The sequence below is a fragment of the Sus scrofa genome, chromosome 12 (genome assembly GCF_054392235.1).
Source record: "Sus scrofa isolate SSC_HxYL_T2T_F1_AM1 chromosome 12, Sscrofa_HxYL_maternal_Yorkshire_Landrace_v2.0, whole genome shotgun sequence".
Classification (NCBI taxonomy): Eukaryota; Metazoa; Chordata; class Mammalia; order Artiodactyla; family Suidae; genus Sus; species Sus scrofa.
In genome coordinates, this window is record NC_139394.1 from 58153190 (window position 1) to 58178926 (window position 25737).

Here is a 25737-nt window from a genome sequence, read left to right on the forward strand (position 1 = left end):
GCTGTGGGCGAGGGAACCCTGCTCCCCACTCTGCCCAAGGCCCAGCCCAAGCCCCAGGCCTCAGGTAATCCGATTAAGCAGCCTGCCTTGGCTCTCAGCTCCTGGCAGGAAGAGCTCCAGCTCTACCTGGCCCGCCGTCGTGACTCAGGGTATAGGAGTGGCCCAGCTCCCTCTACCAGCACACCTGAGGGAGGGGAGAGGCAGCAAGCCACTCTCCTCTAGACCCAGGAGGGTACCTGGGCCTGGGGATCTGAAGAATGTCAGAAATTCCCAGAAGGAGACCATCTTTGGAATGCTAGAGAAATCAGGTGTGGAGATAGAGGAAACGAGGGCCAGGGGCCAGGGCAGGTCATTCCTACACAGACAGACCAAACTGGCACAGGAAGGCGCAAGAACCAGAGAGCCATTTGGATTTTTTTATTCTCTTTTTAAATACTGTACAGTGAAAAATAAATACGCCTTCTCATCCACCAGACAAGGTTGGTCCCCCCTCCCCTGGGGGACCTTGTCACCCCCCTTCATACACACCCCTGGTTCTACTCCAAAACCTTCCCCATGCCTCCCACCCACTTAGACCCTTACTATCCCCGTCTTCCACAGTGATGAGGCCCCAGAAATGGGGGGTACAGGACGGGAGTAGGGATAGCAGGGGAACCCCCCTGAACTGTCACATCTGGGTGGGTCAAGGAGCACCCCGCACCAACAGGCGGAGAATGGGGGTGTTCAGAGAGAGATTGGGGCATTAGAGGATAAAGGCACATCCAGTCTGATGGGGAAGGAGAGAGGCTCCCCTTACCCTGGGGGTAGGGTGGACAAGAGGGAGGGGGTATGACCCTGTTACACACCCCTCCACTAGCTCCTGGAGGTTGGGGGGGACCCAAGCTGCTGTGCCACCCCCCTCCCCCCTAGATAAGAGCAGCTCCAGCGCAGGTCAGTCGGGCCTGTGAGGGCCATGGTGTTGGGCAGCAAGCGAGATGGAGAAGGGAGGGATGCGGGCTGGAGGGTTTATGAAACCCCATTCACCAAACTACCCAACTCCAGGGGGGCGGAGAGCTCCCCATTCTCTGAGGGGCCCTTAGGAAGCTTGCTGACAGAGTCACCCTGAGGGGGAAATGGGAAAGAAAACGGAGAGGACGAAAAGAGAAGGGTCAGTAGAAATCCAGGTAACGACAAGCCCCTACCGTCCCCTTGCGCCAGGCATCCGCTGACCCGGGGGTTGGTTCACCTGATGGGACTCTAGTCACATTTACTCAGATCCAGAAAATAAGAACCCAACTTTCCTTTCTCCTCTACTGAAACTTTCCAGTATTCTAAATGCAGCCTACACTCCGTCAGACACACCTTCTCTGCAATTTAGTAAGAGATTTCTTTGGCAGTTTTCTTGTGCCCCCCCTGCCCTAGAACAACAAAAAAGGAGGTAGGGGGAACTACATCTTGCTTGCCTACCTTCTGTCCTGAAAGAGAATCCTCTGAAGGTTTAGTGCGTTCCAGGGGTGGCCGCTGGCGGCTCTGAGACTCTGCTCGGGAGATATAGTCAGCCACAGTCACTGGGGAAGGCAGAGGACCGAGTTTCAGAAGGGACCCAGGTACCCGACCACTGAACCCCAAGCCCGAGAGTTCACAGGCTAGGAGGCAGCCTGTTCTCTGAGGAAGGAGCTGAGCCCCAGGGCTGGCTGACCTGGCTGACGGTCTCCACTGACAGAACCATCAGTCCGGTTACCACGGTTGCGGCGGCGGCGGCTCCGATTACGACGCTGGGGTCTTGACTCATCTTCTGTGGGGCAGGGAAAAACAAGAGCTGTGCATCAATCTCCCACCTCTCAATTCTTGCCCAGTTCTAATTTTTCGGACCCAGGTACACCCCTTACTTACCCAGGCCATTCTCTGTCATGCTGGGCCCGTCAGACTCTAGGCCTCCATCCATGACAGTCCTGTCTTCATCAGTGCGGCGGCGGCGGGAGCGGCGGCGCCTGGCACTTGCTGGGGGGGGTTCCCCTGGCTCTGAATCAACTGGGGGCTCCGGTTCAGATGTGTCCAGTAGGCTGTAGGGATTACTGTCTGGGTCTTTCAGCACTGGTTAGAGGAAGAAGAGTTAGGAGTCAGGTGCCATCACCGCATCCTTCCTTTTGGCGCACATTCACAAACCCAGCTGTTTGCTTCTGGTACCTGAGCTGATAGACGAAGAGTTGTATCTCGAGGTGGGCCGGGGGGCAGGCGGGGGTCCCCTACCCCGGCCCCCAACAGGCCGCCTCCGGCTTTCTTCCGACCGAGTCGGGGGATCCCTGTCACCGGGCCCAGCTCGGCTGAGCTCCTCCCTCTTCTCTGACTCCGTCTCAGAAGCTGTAGATGGGTCTGAGCTGGGGCCTGACGAACACCAACACAGTGAGGTTCAATCAGGGTCACTCTCCCTACCCCAGGATCCATCACAGCCTCCAGGCTGAAGACTCTCTCTCTCCTAAGTCCTCCAGCCAATCACTTTGTTTTCTTCCTTTTTTTCTTTTTGGTCTTTTTAGGGCTACACCCACGGCATACGGAAGTTCCCAAGCTAAGGGTCGAATTGGAGCTGCAGCTGCCTACGTGGCCACAGCAACTCGGGATCCAAGCCTCTGCAACCTACACCACAGGTCACGGCAACACCGGATCCTTAACCCACTGGGCAAGGCCAGGGACTGAACACGCATCCTCATGGATACTAGTTGGGTTCGTTACCAGAGACACAACAGGAACTCCACTTTTTCATCTTCTCTATCACCCTTTCCTCAAGCTTCCACCCAGACCTCTGCCCCCGCCCACCACCACTGCCCTGCCTCCCTCTCCCATAGCCGGCTCACCATAGGCAGGACCGCCTGTCCTCCGGCCCCGGCCCCGGCCCCCATAGCTGCCCCCATAGGTTCGTGTGGTGTGGAGAGAGGAGGAAGAGCTCTCGTCCGTGGTATATCCAGCCTTGTCACTGCCACCGCTGCCCCGCCCACTCCCAGGAGGGCGAAAGCCCAGCCCAATCTGCCGAAGCTGTTCATCAATCTGCAGCCTCTCCAGGCGAAGCTGCTCCACCTCCTGGTTGGGCAGAAGTCAGAGAAAAAACAAGGAAGGAGAAAAAAGTATAAGCTCAACAACAGCCTCTCTGCATGCTTCTCTGCCCTGACTGTCCCTACATATCTGAACTCTCAGGAATGCAAGAAGGCTTAACACAGAAAATTCTGGAATCCAGCCCCACAGCCCCAAGTTTCCACCCCATGGTTTCTGTTCTACTCAGACACAAACTGGGAAGCATCACTTTTAACTTTTTCCACCAGCATCCTTAGTCCCCTTGTACACGCGGCTCTTTCCTCTCCCAGGCTTCCGGCTTGGGTACCTGCAGGTAGGAGAGGTGATATTCCAGCAGAGCCTGAGCATTGCTGATATTCTCTCGGGTGCCAACAAATATGAAGGGAACCATTCCCTGGAGAGCAGGGGGGAGGACAGACGGATTAGAAGGAGACTTAAATGAAGTGTAAGTCCACCCGAATGAGATCTTTCTGGGCTCTACGTCTACTAGGGGAAGTCAAAGTCCCGGTGCCCCAACCCCTAGAAAGTCCAGCCCTCAGAGAATGGCTTAGAGAATGATCCCATCTACTTTCAGAAACCAGTCTCTAGGTATAGCTGACCCATACCTCCTCCCTGGGGTTCTTCTTGTCATTATCACCTTCTACTCGAACCCTCACCACACCAGACTTATCCACAATCTCCTGGATCACTTTTCCATTCTTTCCAATCACTTTGCCTAAATGGATAAAGGAGAAATTAGGCCTTTAAAAAAAAAAAAAAAAAAAAAAAAGGAAAGAAAGAAGAGTAAAAACAGACAAGATAAACAGTCTTCCAGCTTTTTAATAATGATTCTGTTTAACAGTTCTCCTGCTTCTAGGCTTCTGGTGCATTTTCATAGGATAAAATATAACAATCCCTAGAAACCTGTTCTCCCATTTTTGTCACTCCTACTATAGACTGTTTGCTCTGTCCTTGCAAAACCGGAAGTTCACAGGGAGGCGCCAAGCCCAGAATCAATTTAAAGACTCTTGGAGTTCCCTCATGGCTCAGCAGATTAAGGATCCAGCATTGTCACTGCTGTGCTTCTGGTTATACCTGTGGCATGGGTTTGATCCCTGGCTCAGGAACTTCTGCATGCCACGGGAATGGCCAAAAATTAAAAAACAAAAACAAACAAAACAATGACTCTCACAACTGGTCCCTCACTATTTCTCTTACATACTTACATACACAGAGGTCTACAACTCACCAACCAGGTTCCTGGGTACTTGCACAGAGTCCTCAGAAAACTCAAGGTAGCTCCGGGCCTGTCGGCACGCCTCGGGAGTCTAAGAGAAGAGGGAAACGTCACTAATAACAGCGGACCTGGATCCCAAACAGTGATCTTCCTGCCACTTTCTATCTTGGGGAAAATATGCTGCCACCAAAGTCAGGGAGGGACTCACAACAGGTCTCCTTTCTGTTTAACACTCTCTTCTCTCTATTCCCTAAGGGACTGAGATGACAGGTATCTCTTGCTGACCTCCCCATAGATGCGGAAAGTGCAGGTCTCTTCACCCAATTCAATGGCAGTCACCCCAGGGACTTTTCGGGCCTGCTGGATGTTGGCACCGTGAGTCCCAATTGCCAGTCCCATCAGGTCCTCTCGCACTGTGAACTCCTCCTGGAAAGCTGCGGCCAGCTGCTTACTTGTCTGAAAGATAAAGACACTGGACTATAGGAATCACAGTGGTGAAATCTCAGAACACCATCCCAGGTACCTGATACTTCACATAATAATAAAAAGAAAAAAAATGTATGAAAGAAAACCAGAATTCCCTGGGAGTCTGCTGACCACTAGGACCTGTGTGGAGAACTTGGGAACTTTTTGTTTCACTCCTAACTTCCAAACACCAATGGCTTGGCGAGGAGGGAAGGTAATGACCGCAGAATTTGGGCAAGGAGCCCAACAAAACATACTCTCTGTGCCTCTATTCTGCCATCTCCTAAATGATTACACCCAACCTACCCCATTCCCGCACTAACAAGGGGATTAAATAAGGTTGGCGTTAAAGAAGACTCTTCACAAGGTAAATGCAATTGTAAGGAACTATTTACCTTATCCAAACCCCAAAAGAAAAATCTATGTCGATGGAGTTCCTATCATGGCTCAGTGGTTAACGAATCCGACTAAGGACCATGAGGTTGCGGGTTCGATCCCTGGCCTCGCTCAGCGAGTTAAGAATCCAGCATTGCCATGAGCTGTGTTGTAGGTTGCAGACGCAGCTCAGATCCCACGTGGCTGTGGCTGTGGTGTAGGCAGGTGGCTACAGCTCCAATTGGACCCCTAGCCTGGGAACCTCCATATGTCTATAAAGTGCAGCCCTAGAAAAGGCAAAAAAAAAAAGAAAGAAAAAGAAATCTAAGCTGAGTAGAAAGCAAAAAGTTAAGAAAAGCATAGGAGTTCTTGTTGTGGTTCAGCAGGTTAAGAACCCAACTAGTGTCAGTGATACTGTAGGTTCAATCCCCAGCCTTGCTCAGTGGGTTAAAGGATCTTGCATGACTGCAGGCTGCACCCTAGATCACAGAGGCTGGGACTGTGGTGCAGGCTGGCAGCTGTGGCTCCAATTTGACCCCTAGCCTGGGAACCTCCATATGCTGTGGGTGTGGCCCTAAAAAGATGAAAGAAAAGCATAAAAAGAGGTTATGGAACACCTACTACCACTTCGTTTCTGAACCAGTCCTTAGAGGAATACCTGAGTACAAGGGCAGGGAAAGGTTCCGGAAAAGTCGGTCCTGAGGGAAGGACTGGGGGTTTGGGATTGCCATAGGCACCCTACTGTATGTGGAATGGATGGCCAACGGGGACCTGCTGTAGATATAGCACAGGGAACTCTACCCAATATTCTGTGACAACCTATATAGGAAAAGAATCTATAAAAGAATGGATATGTGTATATGTATCACTGAAACTTTTTGTTGTACAACAGAAATTATCACAACATTGTAAATCAACTATACTTCAATAAAACTTTTGGAAAAAAAAAAGCAAACAAACAAACAGTGAAAAGAGTGAGTTCTACATAGGAAGTACCAAATAGGAAAATTATCTGAAAAGGGACATTCCCAGGTCACAATCCACTACTCCCTACTTCTAACATGGATGAAGTTGAATTATATAGAAAGAAGAGAAAGCTGGAAAAAGGAACTGAGTTGGGTGTTCAAAAGCACTGAGTTTGGGAGGGTGGGGACAGGATCTATAATGATTTCTAGAGAAGTTTGCCAAAGGTCTTATTTCTTAAATTGCCTGATGGGTACAAGGTGACTGTATTATTTCTTATCAGAAACAAAGACATAGACTTATTCTTAAGACTTTGCACCTATGGTTACTTTAGCTCTCTGGTATTCTTCACCACACAGATCAATACAGCCAGGTCCCAGGAGAGAAGAATACTGTCATCCAGGCAATCTGCTCATTGGGAACTGGAGCAGATACAGTTTGTATTTTATCTGGGGGTAATGGTGAATTTTTAACTGCCAGTGCCCTGAGCAGCATTCCTGGAGAAGCAAAAAAATGACCATAGAACAGAATTTGCACGGGCTCCCAAAAATATCACTACACTTGATTAAAAGGAAATGGATGGAGTTCCCATCATGGGGCAGTGGTTAACGAATCCGACTAGGAACCATGAGGTGGCGGGTTCGATCCCTGGCCTTGTTCAGTGGGTTAAGGATCCAGCATTGCCATGAGCTGTGGTGTAGGTTACAGATGCGGCTCGGATCCCACACTGCTGTGGCTATGGCATAGGCCGGCGGCTACAGCTCTGATTAGACCCCTAGCCTGGGAACCTCCATATGCCGCGGGAAGCGGCCCTAGAAAAGGCAAAAAAACAAAAATTAAAAATTAAAATTAAAAAATTTAAAAAATTAAAAATTAAAAAAATAAAAGGAAATGGTGTGAGTGTGTGCATGCTATTCATTCAGCATCGCACACTGCCTAGGAAATCTGACCATCACAAGATGTCAGAACTCAAAAAGACCCTGTAGAAATACTCTAGGAGTTCCTGTCATGGCTCACTGGAAACGAATCTGACTAGCATCCATGAGGACACAGGTTCAATCCCTGTTGCTGTGAGGTGTGGTGTAGGTCACAGACGTGGCTTGGATCTGGCATCACTGTGCCTGTGGTGCAGGCTGGCAGCTACAGCTCCGATTCGACGCCTAGCCCGGGAACCTCCATATGCTGCAGGTATGGCCCTAAAAAGCAAAAAAAAAAAACCTAAAACAAAAAAACACAAAACTCTACTCTAGTTCAACTACTTCACCATCACGTAAAGAAGAGAAAGCTAAAAAAAATTAAAAAGAAGAGAAAGCTCACTGAAATCCAATTATCTGCTGAAGGGCAATTATTTGCCAAAGCAAGACTTAGGATTCCAAGTCCAGTCGTCTTGCCAGTGTGCACATGGCTCTCAAACATCCCACAAAGCAGTTTGGTTCCCAGAGGTAAATCAGGGGGTGGCCTGTGGAGGTGAAAGTGATGATACCCTCTCCAACTTTTGGACAGAGCTGCTCTAATTGATCCGTAAAGCACTGTGCTTTCATGTAAAATTTCACTTGATCAAAAGGGTCCCATAGCTTTAAAAAAAAAGAGCCTGTACTAAAACATGATGGCGCTCTGCCATCTGGAGGAGTCTGGGATAAAACAGCAGACCCAGGTTAAATGGCCCAGAAAGACCTTAATCTCTGTTCTGCAAACACAGGGGCATGGGTGGAGAATGGGGTGGGAGGGAGGAGAACACCACCACCCAGCAGTAAAAAGGGCTTAAAACTTACCTCTAGGTGCTTGGTAGCTTCCTCATTGCGGGACATGAGCAGCAGTTTGGTGCGCAGGCTTCGGAAATGCATATCCCCCAGCAGGGATGCCCGTTTCACAGGAGCTTCTGTGGTTGACTGGAAAGAAGACAATGGAAAGGCCATTAAAATGGACTGAATGCACATTGGAAGAGAGCCAGGAACTGGGAATCAGGATGCCTGAGTCTCTGAAAAAGAATGGATGTTAAGAAACAAATCGTGTCAGTCTCACAAGGACCTACTACATGGGCGCCTAAGGGAAGGATTTTAAGTAGCAAACACAGGTGAGAATCACATGTTTTTGAGAGTCCAAATATGCAAGGGAGGGTCCCTAGCCCAGACTGTAATACGATGGTCAGGTAGGAAAAAAACTAAGGTCACACGTGAGAAAGACTAAGGAAACATAGGCTAACCCGGGCCCACAAGGGTCTGGAGCTATACAGTCCTCTCTGCCAAATAAATATAAGCACATTTTAGCTCTTCCTTCTTGCAAAGGATTAAAAGGGGAGTGGGCTTAGGTGAAATTCAGGCAGAATAAACTCACCAGAATGAAGAGCTCACTATTTGTGATGTTGAGAAAGATACAGTTGGCTCCCAATGCTTTCTTGAACTCTTTATGGACATTTTCATTGGAGCAGCTGCAGGGAAAGAGGACAGTGCTCAGAGGGCAGAGTGCAGAGTTGAAGGTTCAGGGGAGAGAGAAAGAGAGGACTGAGAAAAATAAGAGGGACTTGAGTAAAAGAACAGGGATGAGGAAGCAGGGGAACTGGGAGCAAAAAGGGCTCTAGAGGGCCACGGGAACAACAAAGAACACTGAAACTGGAAGCAGCGCCTGGGAGAAACAAGGGCAGCGATGAGGACCATAAAGAGGCCCCCACTCCCAACATCCCCAACACTCACGCCTCTCTCAGATCCTCAGGCACAGCCATGGTCACCTTGAAGAAGCTGCCTTTGGTTGCAAGGGGATTGGGATTAACTGGCCGAAGCCGTTCCAGGGTGACAATCTCATTGTAAGTGGCATCACAGGCAGCATATTCAATGACATAGAACTGGCAGGAGGAAGAAGAGAAAGAAACTATGGATGACCTGAGTCTCCATCTCCCACCTTTCTTCCCCTAAAATGGGTTTGGTAGTTCTGCAAAGACCTTCACAACCACTCACATCTCCCTTCATCATCCGCACTCGGGCCAGCCACCAGCCGCAAGGTTCTTGCTCATTGGCTCGAGAATAAACCTGAAGAGAAGAGAAGTTGAAAATAAAAGAGAATTGAGGACCATCCAAAAACATCAAGAATGGAGTAAACATTAAGACACTTGAGAGGCATCCTAAACTAAGATAAAGGAAACCAGAGGAAGGAGCTGCTAATTAAAATCAGAGGGCTCTGGACTTTAGATGCTGTTGTTATACAGAGAGAACTGAATCCCCTGAAACTGGGAAGCTCCCTGAGAGCTTGGCTGCATCACACAGTGACGGACAGAGAACTGCTGCATTTCACTCTCCCACAGGCTGCCCAGCTCAATGAAGCAGCTTAGCTTAGGAAGGAAGGAGAGTGAGCCACAGTGGCGGGGCCAGGATACCGGCATCAGGATAAGGGAGATGCAGAATCCTGGGAAAAGCGACATTTAGAAAGGGAGGACGCCATGGTCCTTACCTCCACCTCATCCCCTTCTGTAATCTCCTTATTATAGTCAGCTGGCGGTGGTAGCCGGACGTCCCCAAAAGGAATCTGTCTCTCACTCTGCCAGCTGCAAGGGAAACGGTGATACGAAAGCTATTCAGGCTCTGCACTTGTCCATTTCTTCAGGAAGAGGCTACTTCCTCCACTGTGCATTTTCTACCCTCCCTGGTGATTAGGCGCTAAACCCCAGGCCCTCCTCCATAATGGTGTCTCTCATCTCTTGCGAGAACCTAAATACTGAGTCAAATGCCCCCCGATCCTCACATTTCGGCCCTTTCCTCTCCTGTGATCCAGAGAAGTTGCCCACCCAAACCCTTGGCTCTCCCCCACCTATTACATGCCTCATGGGATTCAGCCGCCCCCGCTTCTCCACTCTCCTTCTAGGACCTACTGGATTCTCTATTCCCAAGGTCTTACTTGTTTTCAAAGAAGATGGTGACAGAGTCTTCATGGACATCCTTCACAAAGCCCTAGAATGGATTTGAGAACAATGAAAAAAAAGAAAAAGAAAATGACAATTTACCACAACCTCAGCTATGAAGGGAACAGACACTTTTGGAATTTTAGACTGGGACACAAGCAATCTAAAAGCAGGGACAAAAAAGCTGTATTGGGGAAGGAATGTGAATGTTGAAGTTGCAAAAAAAGGAAATAATATTCCACGAAAAAAGATGTGGCAAAATCCATTAAGTTGAGAGAGAAATTAAGTAGAAGGGAGAAACATCACCTACATCACAACAGCCTGGAAACTAGTGGACTCCTATGGCTCCCACAGGGGCCTCCATATCTGTCTGCCTCCTGCTGTGCTGAGCAGCTTGCCAGAGTTCAATTAAAATACCAACAACATTCAGCAAAGCTAAGAATATCCCATGAGACAGTGTGAGGCTGCCCTGGAACACCTAAAGGACATCAGGATCTGCCAAGAGAAAAGGGTCTAGCTCCCTAATACAGCAAACTTGGTGGCTAGAAGACTGGGTCCTAAGGAGATAATCGCAACACTGGAGAAGTTCAAAATGAACACAATTTATGGCAGGAAAAAATAGAATTTAAAAGATGTGAGGGAGTCAGACCATAACATGGGGTTTAGCATGTTCGACTAGAGTCCCTCTCCCCTGCAAATAAAATCACTTTTATGTTTAAAAAAAAAAAAAAAAAAAAAAAAGATGTGAGACTTGGACACTGCTAAGAAACTGGAAAGGAATTCCTACTGTAGCACATCAGGACCAGCTCAGCAGTGTCTCTGGAGCCCTGGGACACAGGTTCAATTACCGGCCCAGCACGAGGATCTGGCTTTGCAGCTAAGGTTGCAACTGTGGCTGGGATCTGATCCCTGGCCCGGGAACTCTGTGTGCTTCAGGCAGCCAAAAAAGGAAAAAAATAAAAAGAAACTGAAACACCACCAAACTTGAGATCATGACAAGAGAGAGGAACAGGGATGACTGAATAGCTGGTCTACCTATTTTCTATGCCCTCACTGAGGAAGCCAAAGCTATCCATTTAATCCTATATTCCCAATTTTGCTACAGTCTCTCTTTATTTTTCAAAAACTCAAAATTAGAGATTGCTTATTTTGATAAAGTCCAATTTATCAATATGCTCTTTTGTTAACTGAGCTTAACGCCACAGCCACAGCAACACAAGATCCAAGCTATGTCTGCAACCTAGGACCAAAGATTGTGGCAACACCAGATCCTTAGCCCACTGATCGAGGCCAGGGGTCAAACCCACGTGCTCATGGATACTAGTCAGGTTCGTTACAGCTGAGCCACGACAGGAACTTCAGTTTTATAGTTTTTTACATTTAGGTGTAAAAAAATTTTGAGCGAAATTTTGTATATGGTGCAAGATATCATCATAAAAAAGGTTGTTTTTTTTACATATGGATATCCAGTTCTTTGATCACCATTTGTTGAAAGACTATCCACTATCTGAGCTATCTGCTGAAATTGTCTTTTCACTTCTGTAAAAATCAGAAAATGGGAGTTCCCGTCGTGGCGCAGTGGTTAACGAATCCGACTAGGAACCATGAGGTTGCGGGTTCGGTCCCTGCCCTTGCTCAGTGGGTTAACGATCCGGCGTTGCCGTGAGCTGTGGTGTAGGTTGCAGACGCGGCTCGGATCCCGCGTTGCTGTGGCTCTGGCGTAGGCCGGTGGCTACAGCTCCGATTCAACCCCTAGCCTGGGAACCTCCATATGCCGCGGGAGCGGCCCAAGAAATAGCAACAACAACAAAAAAGACAAAAAAAAAAAAAAAAAAAAAAAAATCAGAAAATGCAAGGAGTTCCCACTGTAGTGTAGTGGGCTAAGGACCTGGCTTTGCCTCTGAGGCAGTGAGGATTAGATCCCTAGCTAGGCACGGTGGGTTAAGGATCTGGTTCTGCTTCAGCTGTGGCTCAGATTCAGTCCCTGGCCTGGGAACTTCCATTCACTGCAGGTATAGTCAAAAAAAAAACCAGAAAATGCAAATTAATGGATAATGACAGCAGATTAGTGATTGGTGGAAGACTTTTGGAGTGATAGAAATGTTGGTTATCTTGGGGTTCCTGCTGTGGCTCAGTGGTTAATGAATCCGACTAGGAACCATGAGGTTGTGGGTTCAATCCCGGGCCTTGCTCAATGGGTTAAGGATCCGGCATTGCTGTGAGCTGTGGTGTACGTTGCAGACGAGGCTCAGATCCCACGTTGCTGTGGCTGCAGTGTAGACTGGCAGCTGTAGCTCCAATTCGACCCCTAGCCTGGGAACCTCCATATGCTGTGGGAGCAGCCCTAGAAATGGCAAAAAAGACAAAAAGAAAAAAAAAGTTGGCTATCTTGATTGTAGAGATGATTTGCTCACATATATCTTAATATATATCAAAATCTAACCTATCTATATATATATAATCAAAACCTAATCTCTCTCTCTATATATATATAGCAAAACCTATGTATACTGAAATATGTATACTTCACTGCATATCAATTACGGCTCATTAAAGCTTTTTTAAAAATTAGGGGTTTCAGGAATCCCCTGGTAGCCTAGTGGTTAAGGACCCATCATTACCACCACTGTGGCTTGGGTCACTGATGTGGCATGGGTTTGATCCCTGACCTGGGAACTTCCACATGCTATGGGTGTGGCCAAAAAAATTAGAGGTTCAAAAAACTAATATATAAGAACTATTCCTGAGCTTTGCAGGTTGGAACCAAATATGAGCTTAGAAAACACCAAAAATGGGAACTCCTGTCGCGGCTCAGCAGAAACAAATCTGAATGGCATCCACGAGGACACAGGTTCCATCCTGGTCTTATCAGTGGGTTAACTGATCCAGCGCTGCCACGAGCCGTGGCATAGGTTGCAGACACGGCTCAGATCTAGCATGGCTGTGGCTGTGGCGTAGGCCCGCAGCTACAGCTCCAATTCAACCCCTAGCCTGGGAACCTCTTGTGCCCTAGGGTGCGGGGGCCCTCCCCAAAAAAACACCAAAAATGCATACTTGTGTCACCTCAAAGAACTGGTAAATCAAAAACACTTTAATACACTGCTGTTTCCTTATGGTGGAAAAATTTTTTAATTTCTTTTTCTTTTATGGCCACACCTTGGCACATGGATGTTCCTGTGCCAGAGATCAAAACTAAGCCACAGCTGTGACCTATGCTGCAAATTCTGGATCCTTTAACCCACTACACCGGGCCAGGGTTTGAACTTGCACCTCTGCAGTGACTTGAGCTGCTATAGTCAGATTCTTAACCCATTGTGCCACATTGGGAACTCCCTAAATTCAGTCTTCACCAGCCATCTTTCTTTCTTTCTTTTTTTTTTTTTTTGCTTTTTCTAGGGCCGCACCTGCGGCTAATGGAGGTTCCTGGGCTGGGATGGAATGGGAGCTACAGCTGCTGGCCTACGCCACAGGCACAGCAACACCAGATTCGAGCTGCATCTATAGTCTCTACCACAGATCATGGCGATGCCAGATCCTTAACCCACTGAGCGAGGCCAGGGATTGAACCCGCAACCTCATGGTTCCCAGTTGGATTTGTTTCCGCTGTGCCACTACAGGAACTCCCATCTTTCTCTTCTTTCAGGGAAGAATCTTGTTACAGAGTCTACTTGGAGCCTTACTACTGCCTAAGACATCAGTACTCTTGGTACTGCCTAGCCTCTTTCTCACCCAGGCTTCAGCTTTCTCTGTGATTCCCTTCCTTGGAAATTTTTTTCCACTCTTCATGTGGCTCCCTCATTACCCATCCCTACTATCCCCCACTCAAGTCCAAGGCACTTTTACTCCACTACTTGCCTGCGTCCCTCTTCCCTTTTGGGTTCTTCGTCCCTCTTCCCTTTTGGGTTCTTCAAGGCCTCAGCTCTTTCTTTTTTCCCCTCTTTTTTTTCCTCAGCTACTTTTTCAGTGTCCCTCTCCCCTCCTCCCACAACCACTATTTTATCTCTTCCCTCCTCTTTTCTCCCTTTATAAGGAAGGGTTGGTCTGGATTTCTATAAACCAGCCTCCTCAGCTGACTTTATCAATTCTTTATCCAAAATGTCTACCTCTAAACTTTAGAAATAGTTTGTCAGGAGAGAGTTAGCTATTTTCAAAACATTTTAGGGATGAGATAAAACACAATGGAAAAGAGAATGGCTTGCCTGCCTTTTGTGAGCCCCATTCCTAGATATGCTCATTCTCAGAGGATACTCTAAAGCTCTAATCCAATTCTCCTCCAACATGTCAGGGTCGGCCCTCAGGCAGAGGCAGCAATATTAGCCTGGTTTTTCCAGCTACCATGATCCCAAGGCAGAAATGCAAAGCTCAGAATGCAGTTTCCCCTTACATTACTCAGCAGTTCAACCAAACGTCACTCACTCTTATGCTTCTAGGGTTCTTTTCCTTCAAAGGTTCTCCAAAACAAGCTTTCTCCTCAACTTCATATTCCAATTCAGTCTCTGCTCCTTAATTCCACCCACATCACCCCAGTTTTTCTCCTCCAAAGATACCAGTGGTAGAAGGCAAGCTCTAGTTCTGCTCAGTCTATGCTCATTGAGAAGATAAGCAGGGGAGTGCAAGAGCAGTTGAGTGGATCTCTAGAAAGCTACCTAGGTCCAAAGGATATCAGTGGCCATGGTATACAGGGCTTTGGCTTACAGGGCCTAGGACTAGACAGAGGAAGAGAGCACTAGGTTCCCAAGTACTTGCGTTTCCTCAAATTAGAAGATATAAAATTAGTTCCCACCTTCAACATATCTTCTAATCCTGGGTTCTCAAAATAAAGGAGGGCGTTCTACGAGAAAGTAAGGAAAACTCATGTGCTGAAGCTAAGGATATTCCTTAGCAAAAGAATAGGAATTAGGATATCCCGGTAAGGTCTGGAAAATTGGATTATTGTGCCCTGGGAGGTGAAGAGTATTTCATCCGAGAGACTACACTTTAAAGAATAAGATACCTTAAGTTCTGACAGAAGAGGAAGAGTTGATGGGATAGCTATAAGAAAACTCAGATCCCTAATCTGACATTTGCAGTTCTATCCTGGGAGAAGATCAACAACAAGACCCAATTCTGACACCGATGAAAAGAACCTTCCCAAATATATAGTTCCAGAAGCAACGTGAAGACTCCTTGAACCACAGTGAAGTTTGCTGAGTCATGAATATTAAATCAGTAACAAGGTCAGATTGGGTAAGTATCTATATGGCACTGAAAGTTGAAGAAAGCCTAGTCTGAATTTAAGGATCTATTGTTTTCAACTGCAGCGTGGAGCAGAAAATGCTAAGTGGCCAGAACACAAAATCCACATTGCATGGCTTTCAGTTCAACTCCGAACTCTACTCTCAGATTCAAAGCATCCTATCCCCAATTCACTCAATCACAACTATCACTGCCATAGCCCACAGGAAAAAAGGGAAAGATGTAGAGATTTTTCTCTTGGACACTTGGATGTGGAAAGGACTTCCCAGCAGTCTCACACAGTTAATTTGAACTGGTTATCAATCTCTCCCGCTGTGCTTGGCTCCTATGCTTCTTAGAACAAAAGCAAACATCATATCTTGATCTCAGACTCAATTTAAGAATCCTTTTTCTTGGGGGTGCAAGGACCCAGATGCAGGACAAGATACTGTGGGAAATAAGGCTAAAATTTATTATTTCAACAAAGGTAATACAAGTTTTGGGGAAAAGGATATAAGAGACAAATGTACTCTATCAGAATCTGAAAGGAATTAAGAGACTTTGCCAAGGGAAACAAATGCAATAGAGGAAGGCTAGAAGAAAAAGTCCCATGAGTTAGGAAAGTATGTAGAAAAAAATGACAGAAGGGATCAGCTGGGAGCTTCCTTCTCCCATTTCAAGAGAGTAATGGAATAGGTAGTTCCTGGGATTACACAGGAATATAGAAATATTAGGATAAAAAAAGCAAGACTTAAATCGAGAGGATAAGATGGACTGTGGGTAACTAAAGGCACTGAAGAATATAAAGAAAAATGGTGAGGAAAGTAAGGCAGAAATAAACAGGCATTTGGACTCAGTTAAAAGATGACTACACTGAACTTACCAAGTGAAGCTGGGGCAGAAACTTTCTACTCCAAGGGCAAATATGAGACCCTTTCCAGTTATAACAAGATATGACTTCACAGGGAAGGAGCTGGAGAAAGTCATTTCCAAGGGCACAAAGCTGGAGACGTCTCTTATAGGAGGAAAAGCTTGGGGGAAATTGAAGGAAAGGGGGGCTCTTCTCCTCAAAAGTGATGTTACAAAAAGGTATCTCTGAGCTTGCTCCTCAGGGTAAAAAGAAAGACTAAGACAGGAATCAGGAAAGTCTCTGGAACAATTGCAGGCATAAAGTCCAAAGAGGTTCAAAATAACAAGAGTAAGATCAGTCACATAAAGAAAAATGCCTGAGAGGCAATTGGGGTCTCCCTCTGGCTTAATCTAAGTGGGAAAACCCCTCCTACAAAAAAAAAAAATGGATTCAGAACAGATAAAGAAGGCGATAATAAAAGGAGTTCTAAAAAACCAAATCCCAGGCAACGGAGGGAGCTGAAATAAGTAAACAATGATCTTTTAAAGATAGTCAGCTGCTCCTAAAAAAAAAAAAAAAAAAAAAAAAGGAAAGAAAGAAAAAAAAAGGCTATCAGATTCCCAAATTGGGTGAGTTGGCTAAAAGTCTTCCAGAAGTGGAAAGAAATGCTTTAAATAAACAGAGAATCCTCATGAGAGCCCCTTTTAGAGATCAGGGCTATGAAGCTCACACTCCTTAGGATGAAACTATCCGAAGGATCTAAATGTATCCGAGGTCAAAGTGAGATGACAAACACAAAACCACCCCTAGGGAGAACGGTAGACCAGCTAATCTTGGAATAAAGGGGTGGGGTGAGAGACTTGTGAAAAGATGCCACCTTATGGCTACGAGGCAACTTGACTGGTACAGCCCAGAGTTCCTGAGGTCAAAGATACTAAATGTCATAAACAGATTCTGACCGTTTCTCCTTGGGTTGGGAACAGAAATATAAGATGAAAGTGGGGTGAGTCTTTCAGAGCCAGTAGGCAGAGGCCTCTCCGAGGAAGATGAAAGGATCTAATATGGGACGGCCTTCCCAAGGGGGCAATAGGGGAGAATAAAGAGAATTCTCCATGTGCTAGGACTGTGGGGAAGACGTGATGAAGATCTAAGGTATGTCTTCTACTAGGAGACAGGAAAAGTCAATGAGACGCTGGGTAAATGGGGTCTCTTCTGGGAGGTGGGGGGGGGGGGCGCTGATCTAAGCACAATTAATACCCTGATGTTCTTTCCTGAGATGCGGGTGAAGGCAGGCGGAATAGACGGGCCAAACATAAGACGAAGGGGTTTAAGTTCCAGAGGTCTCCCCCCCCACCACCCCGAGGGCTGCGGGTGGGAGCAGGTCTAAGGCTCTAAGGGTCGGGGCTTAGCTCCAGAACCTCAATGCCGCCCCACTCTTCCCCGCTCCGGCTGGAGAGAAGGGGCTGAAGACCCGCGTTCCTGGCCGGCGCGCCGCCTCACCTTGTAGAAGGCCCCGTTGGAGCCGCGCACCTCGACGGGCAGTCCCGGCTCCACATCCCCCCCCGAGGCCAGGCCGCCCATGGCGCCGCCACCGCCTCCGACTCCCCCGGCGGCGGCTGCAGCAGCGCTCTGAGTACGGGCCGGGCCAGGTCCCCGGCGTCTCCCCGGAGGAGGAGCCGGAGGGGGAGCCGCGGGGGGCGGGAGCCGGGCCGGCCCCACGGCGGCCCTGCCACAGCCAACGAGCAGGGGGCCGGGGCCGGGCCGCTCCCCGTCCGCCGCCGCCGCCTTGGTCTCCGCCACCGTGAGGGAATCGGCCGCCGCCGCCGCTGCCTTCGTCACCTCAGCTTCCGCCCGCCGCCGCCCCCGCTGCTGCCTCAGTCCCGGGACCCGCTGCTGCCGCTGCCGCTCCACGGCCTCCACCTCCCCCTGCCGCCGCCGCCTACTGCGCAGGCGCACCGGGCACCCGCCCGCCGCGCGCGGGCCCCGAGGGCCACGGCGCAGGCGTCAAGGCTGGCGACCCAGCTCGCGCTCGCCAGCGCACCAGGGCTTCCACACTTCTTTTCACTCTCTCGCGCCCCCTCCTGGTCGCGTACTTGCGCTTGCGCAGAACCAGACTGGCTCTCTTTCTCCGTCCCCCCCACCATTCCACCGCCCCCATCTCTTCCTTTCCCCGCCCCACAACACTGAGAGCTAACCAATCATGGGGAGGGAGGGACCGAGCTCACTCAATCGGATTGGATTTCTGCTGCTCCAGGTCAGACCACACCCCCTTCACCACAGTGCACTCCACCGGGCTTGAACAAGTTAGGGATGGGCATGCGCCTGAATGATTGCTTGGTCACTTTCCCCACCTTTGTCTTTCTTGGTGCGCACGCTCCAAATGGGAAAAAAAAAAAAGTCGAAATGCCCCCCCAAAAAAGAGCCTGGTGCGCATGCGCCGGGTTTTACGGTCCACACGCCAGTCTGGACTCTTCTGATCGCCTGTAACTGTGCGATGAGGTTAAAGTCTTCTTGCCTTAAGAAGATTCTGATCATGCATATGATGAAAGGTTAGAAAAGAATTTCAAGGCAGTACCAAAAGGCAAATGCAACTTAGGTTATTAGCACAAGATTTGAGATCTAAGTGTTGAGGATATTCAAAATAGGAAATATTAGTACAGAGAAAGGATGGTAGAGGGAAAACTTTGGATTCTTAAACCAAGGTAAGTAAGAAATTTAGGTAGAAGTGAATAAAATAGCCCAGAAACTAGAATCCTGTGTTGTACAATTAATCATTTAACAAATATTTATTTAGCCCTCCCTGTGTTCCAATTACTGTGTTAAGTGGTAAAGATACAAAGACATAACGTCCCCAAAACAAGGATTTTATAACATATTGAGGAAGAGGCAGGCAGTTAAACAAGTTTAAACAAACAAGCGCATGGAGTCCATCTGAAGATGTGATAAAGGAATACAGTGGTGCAGAGGAGCAGAAAGAACATGTCCTTTGGGGAACCACAACTAGTTCAGAGCGTTTGGCTACACCCTGAAGTACTTGTAAATCAGATTATGGAGAATAGCTCTCTTTTATCAAAACTGGGGAGCCACTGAAAGATCTTAAGCAGTAGTATAATATCCTAAGATTTAGGAGTTCCCATCGTGGCTCAGTGGTTAAGGAATCCGACTAGGAACCACGAGGATGAAGGTTCGATCCCTGGCCTCAATCAGTGGGTTAAGGATCTGGTGTTGCCATGAGCTGTGGTGTAGGTCACAGACTTGGCTCGGATCTGGCGTTGCTGTGGCTGTGGCGCAGGCCAGTGGCTACAGCTCTGATTAGACCCCTAGCCTGGGAACCTCTATATGCTGTAGGTGCGGCCCTGAAAAGACCAAAAAAAAAAAAAAAAAAAAGAGTGCCGGAGACAGTAACTAGGGTGGCAGAAATGGTAGATTATCAGCAGTGATTCTGATAAGGAGAGAATTAGAGGAAATCAGTGGGTTTGGACTCAAGCAATTCGAGTGACTGAATTTTTTTTAGAAATGGCAGCATCATCAACTTCCAAGCCTCTGGCTCCAACAGTCCTCTCAGATTTGACTTTTGCTCTTTTCCATCTGCTCTAGTCATTGTTCACTTAGGCCAACGATGGGAGTGGGAAAGGGGGAAAACAGCATTTCAGATGGAGGAATGGCATGTGCAAAGAGAAGAGTACAGTGTATTTGAGATACTGAAGAGTCTAACTTGGTCAGAACTGACTTGCCGAGGAAATATGGCTGGACTAATATTTTAGGTAATGGAAGTTTTCTTGTGGAGCAGTGGGTCAAGGATCTAGCACTGTCATGCAGTGGGTTGGGTCACTGCTGTGGCACTGGTCCGATCCTTGGCCTGGGGACTTCCATGTGCCACAGATGCAGCCAAAAAAACAAAATTTCGGGAGTTCCCATCATGGTGAAGCAGAAACAAATCCAACTAGAAACCATGAGGTTGTGGGTTCTATCCCTGGCCTCGATCAGTGGGTTAAGGATCCGGTGTTGCTTGTGGTGTAGGTCACAGATGTTTCTTGAATTTGGCATTGCTGTGGCTGTGGTGTAGGCCGGCAGCTAAAGCTCGGATTGGACCCCTAGCCTGGGAACATCTATATGCCGTGGGTGCAGCCCTAAAAAGACAAAAAGACCAAAAAAAAAAAAAAGCTTCAGACAGTAGAGGTGTGGGCCAGAGCCTGGAAGGACTGGCCAGAGGTTTGGATTTTGTTTTCTTCTTTCTTTCTTTTTTTTTTTGGTCTTTTGTCTTTTCAGGGCTGCACCCTGGGCATACAGAGGTTTCTAGGCTAGGGATCTAATCGGAGCTACAGCTGCCGGCCTACGCCACAGCCACAGCAACGCAGCATCCTTGACCCACTAAGCGAGGCCAGGGATTGAACCAGCAACCTCATGGCTCCTAGTTGGATTCGTTTCTGCTGCACCACGACGGGAACTCCAGTTTTCTTTTTTCTTTTTTCTTTTTAGGGCCACACCCACGGAACTATGAAAGTTCCCAGGCTTGGAGTCGAATGGGAGCTACACTGCTGGCCTGTAGGTGGAATCGGAGCTACAGCTGCTGGCCCACAGCCACAGCAACTCAGGATCTGAGCCTACTGCAGCCTGCTGTAGCTCACAGCAACACCTCGCTCCTTAACCCACTGAGCAAGGCTAGGGATCCAACCCACATCCTCATGGATATTAGTCAGATTCATTTCCGCAGAGCCACAACGGGGAACTCCCCCAGAAGTTTGGATATGGTGCTAAGAGCAGTGGGAGCCTGGGAGCCATGATAGGATTTTCAGCTGGCTTGTGTTTAAAACGAGATTACTCCAGTTGGACTGTTCAGGGTATGTCAACAGAAAGGCCCAGCTTGCATTAGGCTTGTAAATACTAGAGAGACTGGGAGAAAGATAGGAAGATGGATAGATTGATGATTTGATAGATACTGAAACTGGGGATTAAATCAAAGTTTATGGATTGAATGTTGAGATTGGTCCCAGACTCACTCCTCACCCAGCTCTGAGATTACCTATTACCAGGCTTACACCCTTCAGGGCAGGAGTCTGTGGTGTAGGTTGCAGATGCATCGTGGATCTGCCTGTTGATGTGGCTGTGGCGTGGGCCGGCAGCTACAGCTCCAATTGGACCCCTAGCCTGGGAACCTCTGTATGCCATGGGTACGGCCCTAAAAAGACCAAAAAAAAAAAAAAAAAATTAACAGAGAAGGATGAGTACCTAGGTTCTAGGGAACAAAGCTGTCACCCCAAAAGAGGGGCAAAGGGAGTCCCTAGGATGGATTGGAAAGGGGATTCCACAGGGTAGCCTAAAGATCAGACCCTGCGCTGGAGCAGTTCTCAGGGCTCTGTGAGAAAGTTCTTCAAAATGGAATACATCAAATTCCTTACCTGTTTGCATATTCTTAGATGAGATTAATGCAACCAGGGGACAATTTGAGGAAAATTTACAGTACACAGAAAACTAAGCAAACATAGCAGACAAGGCAAATATTAATTCCAGGGAAGACAAAAATGGTGCAAGAAAGAAAAACCATCACAATCCACATAGTTCAACTGTGAAAAGCATTTGCATAATCATAGCACGTAAACCCGAAACAAAGATCCAACCAGGGTTAAATTGTTATATCGGAAGGATGGGAGGATAGGAAGTGGGGTGAGGTGATTGCCTGGGGTTGGAAAAAAGAGTTAGCAGTGGGAGGTCAATACTAATGCCTGAGGAGTTCCCTGGTGGCTTAGTAGGTTAAGGGCCTGGCATAGTCACTGTGGTAGCCCAGGAACTTCTGCATGCTTCAGGTGCGGTGGAAAAAAAAAAAATACTAATGCCTGAAACAAAAAACATCAAGAATTATCAATATCAGAGTTTCCATCATGGTGCAGTGGAAATGACTCTGACTAGGAACCATGAGGTTGCAGGTTCGATCCCCGGCCTCCCTCCTGACTAGGAACCATGAGGTTGCAGTTTCGATCCCCAGCCTCCCTCAGTGGGTTAAGGATTGGGGCATTCTTGCTACAAGCTGCAGCATAGGTCACAGATGTGGTTCAGATCCAGTGTTGCTGTGGCTGTGGCCTGGGACATATGGAAGTTCTGTATGTCACAAGTGTGACCTTAAAAAGAGAAAAAAAATTTTTTGACTTTTTAAATAATGTACATCTATGATTAAAAAAATAATTATAACCCTATGGAAGTGGTGTTATTACAGAAGGAGGTTGGGAGATCAGTTAGGAGGCTCTGGCAATTTTTAAGGAGTGGTGATAGTGGAAATAGGGTTAGGGATGTGGACAGATTTGAGAGATATTTTAATTATTTATTTTATTTTATTTATTTATTTTGTCTTTTTGCCTTTTCCAGGGCCGCTCCTGAGGCATATGGAGGTTCCTAGGCTAGGGGTCTAATCAGAGATGTAGCTACAGCCACAGCAATGTGGGATCCGAGCCACGTCTGCAACCTACACCACAGCTCATGGCAACACTGGATCCTTAACCCACTGATCAAGGCCAGGGATCAAACCCGCAACCTCATGGTTCCTAGTCAGATTCGCTAACCACTGAGCCATGATGGGAACTCCCTTGAGAGAGATTTTAATTTTCTCTATTCTTCCTTTATTTTTTTTTGCTTCAAAAAAAAATTTTTTTTTGGAGTTGCCGTCATGGCTCAGTGGTTAACAATTCTGACTAGGAACCACGAGGTTTCGGGTCCGATCCCTGCCCTTGCTCAGTGGGTTAAGGATCTGGCATTGGAGTTCCCGTCGTGGCGCAGTGGTTAACGAATCCGACTAGGAACCATGAGGTTGCGGGTTCGATCCCTGCCCTTGCTCAGTGGGTTAAGGATCCGGCGTTGCCGTGAGCTGTGGTGTAGGTGGCAGACACGGCTCGGATCCAGCGTTGCTGTGGCTCTGGCGTAGGCCGACAGCTACAGCTCCGATTCGACCCCTAGCCTGGGAACCTCCCATATGCCGCGGGAGCGGCCCAAGAAATAGCAAAAAGACAAAAAAAAAAAAAAAAAAAAAGGATCTGGCATTGCCCTGAGCTGTGGTGTAGGTCACAGACGAGGCTCGGATCCCACGTTGCTGTCTCTCTGGCGTAGGCCAGTGGCTACGGCTCCGATTAGACCTCTAGCCTGGGAACCTCCATATGCTTCGGGTGTGGCCCTAAAAGAACAAAAGACAAAAAAAAAAAAAAAAAGGTTTTTTTGCTTTTTTAGGGCCCTAAATCCCCAAGCTTGGGGTCAAATTGGAGCTGCAGCTGCTGGCTTATACCACAGCCACAGCAAGTCAGGATCCAAGCCACATCTGCAACCTATCCCATGGCTCATGCAACGCTGGATCCTTAACCCACTGAGCCCACTGAGTGAGGCCAGGGATCAAACCCACATCCTCGTGGATACTAGTCGGCTTCGTTACCACTGAGCCAGGACGGGAACTCCCTCTCTAGTCTTCCTTTCAAAAGCCCTTACCCTAAATGCCCTCCACTCTGTACTCCTGGAATGGCCAGAACTCAGGTGCTTATCATGCCATACCAATCAGCCAGGGCATCTAATAGAATCACCTTACAGGAGGCGAATGAAGTGATGAGTGAGTGGCAGACCATGGGGTGGCTGCAGAAGGAATTGATGCCAGGCGCAAAGACATCCTATGAAAACTGCGAAGACCTGAGCCAAGGTGAGTGAATAACAAAAACAGTGTAAACTCCAAAAAGCAAAGACAGAACAGGATGGGAGCAAGATAAATGTTGGAAATATCAAGCTTCCTGGTTTATTTATTTTTTTGGTTGAACCCACAGCACATAGGCGTTCAAACCTGGCAGGGATCGAACCTGCACCACAGCAGAGACCCAAGCCACAATAGTGCCAATGCTGGATCCTTAACCCACTGTGCCACCAGAGACTTCTATAGTCTTTTCTTCTGCATTAATGTTTTAAGTTTTATTTATTCATTTTTCTGAAGAAGTACTACATGGGTAAGGCACAAAATTCAGAAGGTCCAAAGTGGTATATGGGAAAAGTGGTCCCCTTCCTTCTGTGTCCTGGACACCCAGCTCCTCTCCCTGGAAGCAACTACTCTCAGCTTGTTTGGACATCCTTCCAGATGTCATCCATTCTGCCTTAACATTTCAGTTTAAAAAGTGCCATCGAGGAGTTCCTGTCGTGGCACAGTGGTTAACAAATCTGACTAGGAACCATGAGGTTTTGGGTTCGATCCCTGGCCTTGCTCAGCGGGTTAAGGATCCGGTGTTGCCGTGAGCTGTGGTGTGGCTCACAGATGCGGCTCGTATCCCATGTTGCTATAGCTCTGGCGTAGGCCGATTAGACCCCTAGCCTGGGAACCTCCATATGCCATATGCCGTGGGAGCAGCCCTAGAAAAGGCAAAAAAAGACCAATAAATAAATAAATAAATAAAAAGTGCCATCAATGGAGGTGCTGGAGTTCCTATCGTGGCGCAGTGGAAACAAATCCAACTAGGAACCATGAGGTTGCGGGTTTGATCCCTGGCCTCGCTCAGTGGGTTAAGGATCTGGCATTGCCATGAGCTGTGGCATTATCCTTGGGTGTGGCCCTAAAAAGACAAAAAAATAAAAAATAAAAATAAAAAGTGCCATTGCTAGATAACTTGTTCATGTTTAAGATATTAATCCCTGCTAGACTGAGATGAGCCAAGGCCGAGACACTGGATTCTCCTGGCTCCCATCTGTGGAAGGGGCTGACCAGCTTCATTATTTCAAGTTTGTCCTAAAGACCCATCTGCAGTAATCTGGTTTTCAAGGCCAAAAATTGGTATCACAATGGAAGAATATAGGCCCCTGAAGTGTTGTTTGGCTGTATCTTTTTTTTTTTTTTTTTTGGTCTTTTTATGCCCATAGCCGCAGCATATGGAGGTTCCCAGGCTAGGGGTCGAATCAGAGCTGTAGCTGCTGGCCTACACCACAGCCACAGCAACACTAAGCAAGATCCTTAACCCACTAAGCGAGGCCAGGGATCAAACCTGCAATCTCATGGTTACCAGTTATTTGGATTCACTTCCACTGCGCCACAATGAAAATTCCTGATTTATTGTTAAATGAAAAAACAGGCTGCAAAGGAATATCATCCCATAAATTCCCACATGCTTAACTCATTACATGTATACATGTACGTTGAAAAAAATCTAAAGAATCAATACCAAAAGGTTAATACTAGTGATGTAAGCAAGACTATGGATTTACTTTATTTTTATTTCTTATTTTCTTGGCTGCTGCATGCAGCAGCTTAATGTGGGATCTCAGTTCCCAGCTCAGGAATTGAACCCAAGCCACAGAGGTGAAAGTGGTGAATTCTAACCACTAGATCACCAGGGAATTCTATTCCAGATTCTATTTTTTTTTTTTTTCCTTTTCTAGGGCTAAATCCACTGCATATGGCGGTTCCCAGGCGAGGGGTCTAATGGGAGCTGTAGCCGCCGGCCTGCACCACAGCCACAGCAACGGGGGATCCCAGCCGCGTCTGCGACCTACACCACAGCTCACAGCAATGCTGGATCCTTAACCCACTGAGCAAGGCCAGGGATTGAAGCTGCAACCTCATGGTTCCTTGTTGGTTTCGTTAACCACTGAGCTACCACGGGCACGCCAAGATTCTATTTTTAAATGTCTGTTCAAACTTGTCGATAACAAACCTAGAAGTTATATATGCTTGTGCAATAAAATATTATGAAAGTGGGAAACTAATCTGTTTAC

General features: G+C 47.6%; 1 protein-coding gene and 1 long non-coding RNA gene across 2 annotated transcripts; one reads left to right on the forward strand and one right to left on the reverse strand.

Annotated features, from left to right (window-relative positions):
* Positions 1-402: 402 nt before the first annotated feature.
* Positions 403-17941, reverse strand: FXR2 (FMR1 autosomal homolog 2). Its single transcript, XM_003131974.6, has 17 exons — positions 17518-17941; positions 9950-10002; positions 9506-9599; positions 9016-9087; positions 8755-8903; positions 8399-8492; positions 7837-7953; positions 4547-4717; positions 4274-4352; positions 3651-3760; positions 3353-3439; positions 2832-3054; positions 2167-2364; positions 1873-2073; positions 1679-1774; positions 1447-1547; positions 403-1101 (listed from the first exon to the last, which is right to left on the reverse strand). The coding sequence occupies exons 1-17, from the start codon at positions 17596-17598 to the stop codon at positions 1006-1008; spliced, it is 2022 nt and encodes a 673-aa protein (XP_003132022.4). The 5' UTR covers positions 17599-17941; the 3' UTR covers positions 403-1005.
* Positions 17032-25724, forward strand: LOC146398387 (uncharacterized). Its single transcript, XR_014821803.1, has 3 exons — positions 17032-17169; positions 23581-23686; positions 25402-25724. It is a non-coding gene; the product is annotated as an uncharacterized LOC146398387 (long non-coding RNA).
* Positions 25725-25737: the final 13 nt, after the last annotated feature.